The 10,886-nt window shown below is 45.9% G+C and overlaps 1 protein-coding gene across 3 annotated transcripts in view; it reads left to right on the forward strand.

The window, feature by feature from the left end:
* Positions 1-10,886, forward strand: part of GALNT14 (polypeptide N-acetylgalactosaminyltransferase 14) — a 68,600-nt gene that overhangs the window by 24,019 nt on the left and 33,695 nt on the right. For all 3 annotated transcript variants that reach the window (XM_048936377.1, XM_048936378.1, XM_048936379.1), the window contains one exon: positions 10,779-10,877. In XM_048936377.1, the coding sequence (XP_048792334.1) occupies positions 10,779-10,877 (99 nt within the window). The remainder of the gene's footprint in view (positions 1-10,778; positions 10,878-10,886) is intronic.

Raw genomic sequence — 10,886 nt, forward strand, 5'->3', positions numbered from 1 at the left:
ATGCAGAGTGCAAAACATCCCACATAGAAGAAAATGTTTACTCAGAACGCATGTGATTGAGGAGCTGCTGCAGCTGGTGCTTCAGCTGTTCATGAGGGAAGCTGCATCCTACAATGTGCCTTGCTCCAGTGCATCGCCGTGCAAAGAGCCATGCCAAGGGGCTCCCAGCTGCCATCCCCAAAGAGGCTCATGTGAGGGGCAGGAGGCCGTAGGGACACTTGTTCACCTCTAAAGCACGTCCTTGGGGTGAGCAGGTCTCCTACAGTCTCTCAGCCAAGTGTTGGTGCCCAAAGCAGAATGCTCTGCTCTCACACCAAGTTTTCAGGTTTTGCTTTAATTGCATTCCTGGTTATGCACCAAGCAAGCTCTTGGACCACATGAAGGGATGCCTTTCCCAAGGGAAGGGCAATGCAGCATCCTGTGATGGTTATCCCATCCCCACCAAGAGTCAAGACTAAGAAATTCCCATGCTCACAACACCAGCTTGAGCCCAGGTGCAGGTTGCACGTCTGAGCTGTGCATGACCATTGCTTGTTGCTGGGGTAGGTGGCTGATCCCTTTAGCTGTTGTGGTCACAGGCTGCTTGGGATACCTCACTGCCACTTCTTACCTTTAGCAGCAGTTGAGCTGCCATCATATAATTACAGAATGACTTGGGTCGGAAGGGACCCTAAAGCCCCCCCAACTGTATCCCCAGCTGTGGGCAGGGCTGCCCCCCACCAGCTCAGGCTGCCCAAGGCCCATCCAACCTGGCCTTGTGCACCTCCAGGGATGGGGCACCACAGCTCTGGGCAGCAGTGCCATGCATAGGGAGCATATCTTAGCTTTTCAGCATGGCTCATTTCAGCATGGCTAATTTTGGAAGTTGACAGAGAGTGTGCCTTATCTGAACCAGAAGAACTAGCCTGAGCAGGGATTTCTGCTCACTGTTGAAGTGAAGCAGATAGATAAAACTGGGGACAAGATCAACAGGTGTTGCAGCAGTGTTCTGGAGATGTAAGAACTTCCAGCAGACTTTGCTAGCAACTGCAATGTGTTTAAGTGTGCAAAGGATGTCAGCCAGCCTCAGGCATCCCCTACTGCCTGTTTTATTCTATTCCCCCTGCTTCTCCTTCTGCAGCTCCAATACAGGTTCTGTAGTGTTGTCTTGAGCTGGCAGAGCATGGAGGACAAAGACGGAGCCCTGCTCAATCCTGGCACAAGGCAATAATCCTCTGAATTTCTGAAGCTGCCTGAGTCCCAAGTGTTTTATGAGAGGCCATATCTTCCCGGCTGAGCTTGAATTTTACAACTGCTGGAGGGGGTATATTTGTGTGCATATGTGCATGTCTGAGAAAAAGCAAGCAGCTGCTCAAATCGAGCTGTGGTTGAGAAGAGAGCCTTGCAGGCATGCTGGCAGGTTTGGAGATTGGACACAGCATCATCTGCTGACATGGAGCGTGTTCTCAGCCATAAACTTGATCACATGGACTTGCCCCCCATAAAAATCTTATCTTGCAGTCTGTCATATTCCCTTTGCTTGCAACAACACATGCCGTAAGATTTTCTTGTTTTTGATGGCACGGCCTTTGATTTAATCTTTCTAAGCTCTCCTTGCACTTCTCACATTGCCTTGTTTTCCTCCAACCTTGTTGCCCACTAGTCCAAAACCATGTTGAGACAACCCAGCATTTCCTTTGATTCTCATCAGTTACAAGTGCAGTTCCCCGTGCAGGGATATAGGTGTGTCTTGTCTTTTTAATCCCCAGAAGCTGAACATAATCTGGAGAATACAGAAATGCCTCTATGTTTCTCGCTTGGCTTGTTTTAGAGCACAGATAAAGACCTGTGTTGTGCCTTTGCACCTGCATTTCCTGGCTGACAGGATAGAGGTGGGGTTGTGCTCTGCTCTGCTGTCCTCATTGGTACCTGAACTGAAGACCTGAAAAGCAGCTGAGTAGCTAGCATGTGCCTGAAGCTCTTTAACTCCGATCTGGATGTGTCTGGATGCAAAGGGGTATGGCTGTCTTCCTGCTTTTGTGGTTCTTTATTAGCTATCACTTATGATGTCCAAAGCCAGAACGCTGAGAATATTGAGATTTGCAGTTGTTGGCAGCTAAGCAAAGAGGGCAGCACAGGCCTTCCTTGCTATTAATCAGAAATAAGCACTTCATAAAATCATAAAATAATTCTGCTTGGAAGAAAACCGCAGATCAGCCTCCTGGCTATGAAATCGGACCAGGTTTCTTTGCTGTTGCAGAAACCACTGTGACCTCTAGGTCTCCTGCCTGTCGTGTGGATCAGTGTTTTGCAACACAATTTAAAAACCTTGACTGCAGCACATGTAATTTGTAGCTGCCTCTGATTTGTGTAACGGGCTTTGAAGTTGCTCGAGTAGCCAGCCTTACATTACCCACGTCTGTCCTATCATGCAGACACTGCAGTCACTCACAGTCAGTGCATTTAAATGAGAGGAGGAGGTGATACACATCAAAGCACTCTTGATAAAGCTTCCTGTCCTCACTGCCTGCCGTGCAGTGACTGCACTGCACCGCAACAACTGCTCAGGCTCTGCTGTAGACGAGGCTCAAGCAAACTCAACGTAACGTCCTTGTCTCCAGTCTGTGATGCTGCCTGAAAAGGGGAAAAATATTAATTTTAGCTAAATTTCCCATTCTCCTGCTTCTGTTGGATCTGGCCTGGAGGTGCTCCACAAAAGGGAAGCAGTTTGTGAGCAGCATCCCTAAACAGCATCCTGGGCTTAATCACCTTTGAGACAGTTGTAATCTAGGCAAGCCCCACTGGCATCAGAGGGAGATTATTCGGTTTCACACTGGTATCAAAGAGATCAAAACCTGCTCAGGGACATGCAGGCTTCCTGAAAACACTTTTATGTTGGTATAGCAAAATTACTCAGCATCAAGCCTTGAGTGAAGTGCTTTGAAGTACTGGAGGTTAAAGACTTATCTTCTGCTGCTGTCTCACCCAGGTGTGGGAACACCTGATGGGTCTCCTTGGGGACCTGTGGGCTGTGATTTGGGCTGGAAGCATGCAATCTTGGCCAAGAGCTGGTTATGTGTCCAGGCTCTCATCTTGGCAATGGCTGTGGCCTCACCAGTATGTGTGACAGCATCTGTGACTCTTCCTGCCCTGTTTTTGCTGTCTGGTGGAGGAGACCTGATGGTTTCTGAGACAGGCTGATGGCTTTAGGGGACAAAACTCAATGAATGCAATCATCTTTTTCAAATATCTATTTTTACTTTATATCATTTTTGAAGCTTTTTTTTCTTTTCTTTCCATTTAGTGGAAAGAAGTGTTGAGAAGGGGCTATATAAAATGTGATTTAGTGGGCTTAAGCACTGAGAAGTTGTATCTCCCCTAAGATAGCTTTAAGCAGAAATGGTACTGGGATAAGATGCTGCAGCAGGGGCAGTTAAGGGACAGGGTTGGTTATGAATTGATCACAGATACTGTAGGGAAATGGCAAATGATGATTTTGCAAATTCTGCAGTTGTGGATTTGAAGTCCTATTTCTCCTTTTTCTTTCTCCTAAGCGAAAAGGATGAGGGTGACCCTTGGGAAGGAGTTCAGAAGTGAGATAAGCTGTGTAAGGATCTGATGGAAATATACAGGCGAATGTTCTGAATGCATGAGGATGTGCTGCTTAAGGGGCTGTTACTCATTTCTTCTGGAGGGCAAAGCTAGTCATATCGGAAAGTACAGGAAAGAGCTGTGCTGGGAGAGTGAGTTATGGCTCCTGTCTGTACAGCAAGGAGAAACTGCTCCTGAGCTGCATGTTCTTGGCTAAAAGCTTTCTGTAGGATGTGGGGGATCAGCAGAGCCTGCCAGGCCCTGCAGACCCCTGCTGACAGAGCCCAGGTCCTGGCAGAGAGGAGATTCTGGGCTGACCTAGCCAACACTGGGTTATAACATGGATTTCACATCTCCTACACCTTATGTTCATTCAAGTTGTCCCCTGTGCCAGCCCTGCATTGCTTCGCTGGATACAAAGGGTGTCAACAAGGGACAGACATTCTCCTGAGAAGAGTGGAGGAGGCACCTTTAATTTATTTGGGCTAGTATTTTGCTTGCCGAAAACTGCTGAGCAAAACAGATGAAAGCAGCTTCTGCCCCTTCCCCAAGTGATAGATTTTCTTCACCGAGGTTATTTTTGTCTTATTTCCCCATGAGGCAGCTTTGATTTTGCTTTGGAAATTCCATACCCTCCCCCACCGCTATTATATTTTGCCAAGAAAACGTGCACAAAATACTTCTGGGTCGATCGAAAGCGATTCTTCCTTTGTTCTTTTTCAATTTCTCCATTCATTCAAGAAAGGTGAAAAAATGAAGTTTGCCTCTCTGCTTTTCTTAGCAGCCTTGTGGGGAGATGATGTGCACTGAATCCTTTGATGAGGACAGCTGGGCATGCAGTGGATTGGGGATTTTCTTGTGCAGATGCTGGGGATCAAGGAGGCTGCCCCAGCACAACCCCAGCTGTAGAGCCCACAGACAAAGTGCTGGAGCTGGTGCTGATAGGCTCTTGGTTGAATCCCAGTGCCTCATTCTAAAGTGCCCCCTGTCACTAAGGGCACAGACTAGGAAGAGCAGAAGATGTACAGCCTTTGAAGCAGGGTTTTTCCCATGTTAATATTCCCCTGCGAGTTAGTGCTGAAAAGCAGCTGTGGCTTAGATGTGCTGTCAGCCCAAACTTGAGGTAGTGGCCATCCATCCATCAGTGCCACCTGTCTCTCCAGCCTCTTATCTCTCACTCAGGCCCTCAGGAAATGGATGAGCTGGTACTGCCAAGGCTAATTATTCCTCCAGACAGAAGACATGATAAAATATTAACCTTTTTCAACAACAGAGCCCTAGTTAATTAGATCCACTTCTGTGACACGTTCACCCGGAGATAAAAGCTCATCTCCAGGAATCTGCCTGTGTGCAGCGATCTCTCTGTGTGTCATGATGGGAGCAGAAGGTGGGTAGAAGGAGGATGAAGACAGCTGGGAATTTAATAAAAGCCAGTGACCTGCCAGTAGCTGTGCCCTGAGGAAGAACCACTCCATTTTGATGTGAGGATGTGAGCAGCAGATCAACACAAGCACCACTGCTTTCATCCAAGATGCTGAAGCTCTGTGTGGAGGCAGAGCAGGGGCTGGTCAGATCTGTTCAGCTCACCTTGCCTGGGTTATGGCTATGTTGTCAGTTTGGAGACTATGTCAGTGGACAGGAGTTGGCCAGGTTGGCTGAGTAATGGTGTTTTGCTTGGTTGATTTTTTAAGAAAAATTAAAAACAGGAGTTAGCAATTTCAGGCTAAATCAAAAGTGAAGCTCTTAGGGAATCTGACGGTAAAAATGCAGGAAGATGTAAGGCCTAACTGATCTGTTTTTCTCACCCAGAGAAATCATTTAGATCTCAAATGTTTTTGACGCTCTTAGTCATCTAAAAATGACAGGCTGTATTTAAAGGCAAGCAATTTCTAAAATCAGATAAAAAGAATGTGTTGGATTTCTAGGGAACAAATGATGCAGCGGAGCAGAAGCAATGCTGTGATGCGTGCTGGGTCCCCAACATCTGCAGGAGATGTCAGTGGAGAAGCAAAGTACAGCTGTGTTGCACTGGGGAGGGCTGGGAGGCCCTGGGGACCTTTTAATGGCAGGTGATGGTGGTGGCTTCTGGTGATTCCCAGTGGGTGGGTTTTTAGCACCCATTCCTCTGTGGAACACAGTGTCTCCTCCTTGACCTCCAGAAGCCTCCATCCTTACGAGGCAGAGAAAAGATCCTATATTTTTGGAGGAAAGAGAAAGCATGCCCTAAACCATAGCAGGGCCCACGAGTGATTTCAGAGGATGGATATTGCTTCATCACCAAGTGCTTTGGTGCTCCCAGGCTGCCATTGATCACTCCCTGCTAGAGCCTCCCTCTTCCTTTGACTGCTATAACGTATCGACTACTTGCCTTATAATTATTATGTGCCATTGATTACTTTGATAGCTTGCTCTGAGCAATTCTGACAGAATAAAGTTGTTTGTTTTAACTTTCATGCTTGTCGCAGTGTTTCTATTGACCTGATATGTTTACCTAGACTGAAATCGAAGTTGGGTATTAGCAAGCAATGGAACTAATTCTCTGAGGTTGGCTATGGTTGACAGTTCAGGCTGCAAGCAAATTCTTTCTTTTTTTCCCCAGCTAACCAGAACTATAAAGTGCTACTCCATCAAAAGCATCAAAAGCACCCTCACTACCTGCAGTGCTTGCATTAAGTCAGGGACTTCCCAACTTCTCGTGCTACACTGTCAGTAAGGGGGTTGGGGTGCACAAGGAGCTGGAAGGGGACAGAACCCTGTGGCATCATTGTGAGCAATAACATGAGGGGAGTTGGCTAGGGAGGCTGCCATTGCTCAGAGACCAACTGGGCATCAGTCAGATAGTGGTGGGAGTTGTATTGTTCATCACTTGCTTTGTTTATTCTTTCTGTTGTTGTTGATTTTTGATTGTTTCTCTTTCCTTTTCTTGCTTTCTTATTAAGCTGTCCTTATCTCAGCTCATGAGTTGTTTTTTTTTCCCATTTTTTTCCCCCCCATCCTCCTGCATGGGGAGGAAAGTAAGCAACTGGCTGTATGGTGCTGAGCCAGGTTAAATCACAATCGGTTGGAGAAACAATATAGGCCCTGAGTCAGTGTGGAGGGCCCAAGAATCCCGAAATATTCATGAGCTTCTTTGAAAATCAAGATGTACAATCTTGTTTAACTTGGCTTTGAATGCAGCCATATTATTCTCTCCTTCCATTTGAGTAGATTCTTTTTATTCTCCTCCCCTTTTCCAAAGAATAAAATCCAGTGAATTGTTAATAAATTATTAATGCATCATCTTGTCTGTCGGTTCACAAGCAAGCAGCACATCATGTGCACAGAAGGCTTTTTTTTCCTTCTTGCTTTTCTCCCTTTCTTCAAAAGGAGCTGTTGGATTAATTATTTTATTATCCATCTTCCAGGGAAAAGAAAGAGAGAAAGGGAAGGAAGTAAGAAAAAGTAGGAAGGAAAGGAAGAAAAACCAAAAGAGGGAGCAACTTAAAAGAAATACTAAGTGTGCACCAGCTAAATATAACACTGCTGCAACTGCCAGAAGCTACATAAGAACATCTCCTTGGCCAACCTGCTCTTTAAGTTGAACTCCAGTATCTTTTGGAACTTCCTGGAGGCAGTGCGAGTGATGACCATTCAGGCAGCTCTGATTCCCTGCTAGTGCTGGTGGTTTGGTAGTACGTGTTCTTCTGGGAATTTACTCTACAGCCCAAACTGGTTTGAGACACTGGCAGTGTTTTCCTGATGGTCTTCCTTGGTATTATCCCTCTGCATCTAGTTAACACATACCAAATAATTCCTTGTCAGCTCTGATGTTAACCACTACTGAATATTTATTGCAGGTTGTACTGTGCGTTCTCATCCTTGCTCAAACTTTTTGCATCCTTAGTGGTCTGTTTGACTGGGGAGTTTCAAGAAGAACCAAAAATAGTTATGGGGATGACATGTCCTGAAGAAGGCAGCGCTGACCCCCCCCTGTGTGAACACAGTTACAGTGAACACAACAAGCCTACAGAGTGCTGAGCTAGTTTTCATGATAAAAATATAACAAGAGAAAGCCCTTCTTGGCTTTATTCTTCACTTATGGACTGCTACTGATTTCCAGAAGGGCTCCCATCCTTTTGGTAAGGTACAAATGTATATGTGAATGCATCTTGTTTGAGATGTCAGGTCTCTGGGTTGATATAAGAGGGTTGATGTGAGCCCCATGGCTGCAGTGTGGAGGCAAACCCAAACAGTCTGAGGTGCATGCTGGCTAGACCATTCTCCTACACATTTTCAAGGAGAAAAGGGGGGGTTGCACCATGTGTAGTTCATCTGCTGCTCAAAACTAATATGTAGAGAACATGTTGGAAGTGGATGGCAAGTGTCAAGGAAAAAGCACGCTCCAAATGAATGGACCAAGAAAGGCTTAGATGCAGAGTTGGTCTCCAGTCATGCTGTTATCACTGGGCTGCTTGCTCTGTGTTTCCAAGACAGGCTTTGGTGTGTTGAGGGGCACTATGAGCCAATTTAAATGCAAAATGGGTTGAAATGCTCTGGAAGTTGATGTGTTTCCCCTCAGGAAAACCTCTAGGTATGCAGAGTTGGCTGTGCATTGAGTCTATGCGAGTGTTTGATAGCTTGATCAGGAGCAGGAGGGTCAAAACAAACTAAGAGAAATGTCTTCAAACAGTGTCTTTGAAGGTCTGCGAGGTGCTGAGGTGCCCTCAGCTGTAGCAATGCCCAAGTTTGGGATTTTGCAAGAGGTCTTTGTAGCTCCTGTGATGTAACAACTTTAATTTTGAAATTATTTCAAATTGGAATGGGAAATAAACCTCAGAAAAGTGAAACTTAACGTTAAATGAAAGCTCAACTTCTTGGCTTCTGGGATAAAGGCAGAATAGTCTGTGTGTGTGGATGCTCTCTCTTGGGTGGTTTGAGCCCCTCCAGCTTCAGTGAGCAACTACAGCTCCCACCTTGCAGGCTGCTGCACATCCCTGCTAGCACTTGCAGTGCTAACACTGCTCCCCAGTCCTGCTGCAAGACTTTAAAATTCAATTTTAAATGACTTCAGCCTGTAAGTTCATCACACTGCAAGGTTATTACATTTTTTTTTTTGGTTATTTTGTTTTTTAAGGAACAATCTAAAAAAAAAAATCTTTCAAACTTTCTTTCTTTGTTTCCTGAAAATATTGTGGGTGGGGTTTTATGCTTCTTTTTTTTTCTTGTTGGCAATTGGGTGACCTATGAAATACCACAAGCAGCACAAAACATTTATCCAGTGACAGCCTGAGGTAGCACAGGCAGTTCTTAGCAGGTTTATTTTCATTATTACAGCAATTTTAGGGCTGCATACTGCAATTTGCACTTGCAGTGAGGTATTAAATTGAAATTACCCCAGATGTAATTGTCACACAAAATAATCCTGGACATGGTGGATTTAATGCTTTTCCAAGCTGTGGTTTTTATTACCCAAGCAAGTGCCAAAAAACCACTTAAGCTGAAATCTGCTTTCTCAGGAGCCGGAATGTGTAGCTGTTGTTAAAATGGGGGGGGTGAGATGCAGGAAGAGGGCCAACGGGAGGAAACAAATGTCGTGTAATGCGGGGTGTGGAAGCAGCAGTGGCCATTGCCTACGCAGTAATGGCAGCGCAGTCATCCATCCCATCTTTGGGATGTTACAAGCCTCATTGAACAGAAGTTAGGGGCGAGCCATAGAGCTGGTGACCAAGCTTTGGATGTGCTCGTGAATGAAGTTTTAGTGCTTTCTGCATGCATGAGGTCTAATTGGGCTGACGCAGCACGAACAGATCTGGAGTTTTAAAGACAAGTTGCCTTGCACAGGGAGCTCTCAGCACATCGCTACGGGCTCAGCTGGTGTGCAATATCCCCAGCTCTCCCATGAGTGGCTGATACATACCCTGGAGCATTATTTATTAGCTTCTTAACTATTGTAGTAACGTATTGATGGCTCGGTATTTTCCACCCTCTCTTGCTCTTCTCCTGAAATAGCTTCCCTTGTTAGCTACGCAGACTCCCCCGCCTCGTGCTGGAAGTGAGTGGAAGGACACACAGCTCAAAACAGCTGGGAGATAATTGTGTATAAATAGCACACGGAGAGCGACTGGTACCGTCTGTCACCACAGCTCTGCAGAGCAAGTGAGAGCCTCTCCTGTGCACAAAGCAGCAAAAGCAGTTTGCTTCTTGTGATGTCAGGTTGGGAAAACTCAGCTGCATTGCATTACTGAACGATGCAAGGGGTCAATGAGATGAGTAGCTTAGAATCATTAAGTTTGGAAAAGGCCTCTAAGGTCAAGTCCAACTGCCAACCCTTCCCCACCATGCCCACTGACTGTGTCCCTCACTGTCACATCTCCATGTTTCTTGAACATTTCCAAGGATGGTGACTCCTTGGCAACGTGTGCCACTGCCTCACCATTCTTTTTGAGAACAATTTATTCCTAATATCCAACCTGAACATCCCCTGGCACAACCTGAGGCTATTATTTCTTGTCCTGTCACTGTTATGTGGGAGAAGAGGCCAACCCCACCTCACCACAACCTCACTTCAGGTCATTGTAGAGGTCAATAAGGTGTCTCCTGAGCCTCCTCTTCTCTAGACTGAACAATCCCATTCTATCAGCTGTTCCCTGTAATACTTATGCTCCAGACCCTTCACCAGCTATAGTGCCCTTCTCTAGACACACTCCAGCATCTTGATGTCTTTCTTGCAGTGAGGGGCCCAAATTGAACACAGCACTTGAGGTGCAGCCTCACCAGTGCCAAGTACAGAGGAATGATCAACTCCTTAGTTCCAATGACTGCACTGTTTCTGATACAGAAGGGCATGGCCTGGTGCTGGTTAGTAATTCAGAAACATATTTTGCTTCTCTGAGATGTAGCTTTGATGGATGAGGGTGTTGCCACATGGAGCAATGTTATCAACGCTTCTCCTGCATGCAGAGTGGGCGTGCACCTTTGGGGTGCTTTGAGGATGGACATTGCATTATAATTGGATGAATGATGATTTTTTGGAAGGTTGGTGATTGTGTAGTCATGAGAAATACGGCTAGGTCAAGCGAAGGCAGGATTTGGAAAGCGTTTTGAGTGGAACAATAAGAAAGCAACAACTGAGTTAGTGTGTGCTGGAGAACACTTTGCTCTTCTTGTGTTCATGACATCCCACCTTGGATTTCAGCACCTGAAGGCCCTTTTTCTCTTTCTCTCCATAGGTGTACAACTCTGCGCTACCGCCAGGATCTCCCTCCCACCAGCATTGTCATCACCTTCCACAACGAGGCCAGGTCTACTCTGCTGAGGACCATTCGGAGGTAAGAGCT

The sequence above is a fragment of the Lagopus muta genome, chromosome 2, assembly GCF_023343835.1.
Source record: "Lagopus muta isolate bLagMut1 chromosome 2, bLagMut1 primary, whole genome shotgun sequence".
NCBI lineage: Eukaryota > Metazoa > Chordata > Aves > Galliformes > Phasianidae > Lagopus > Lagopus muta.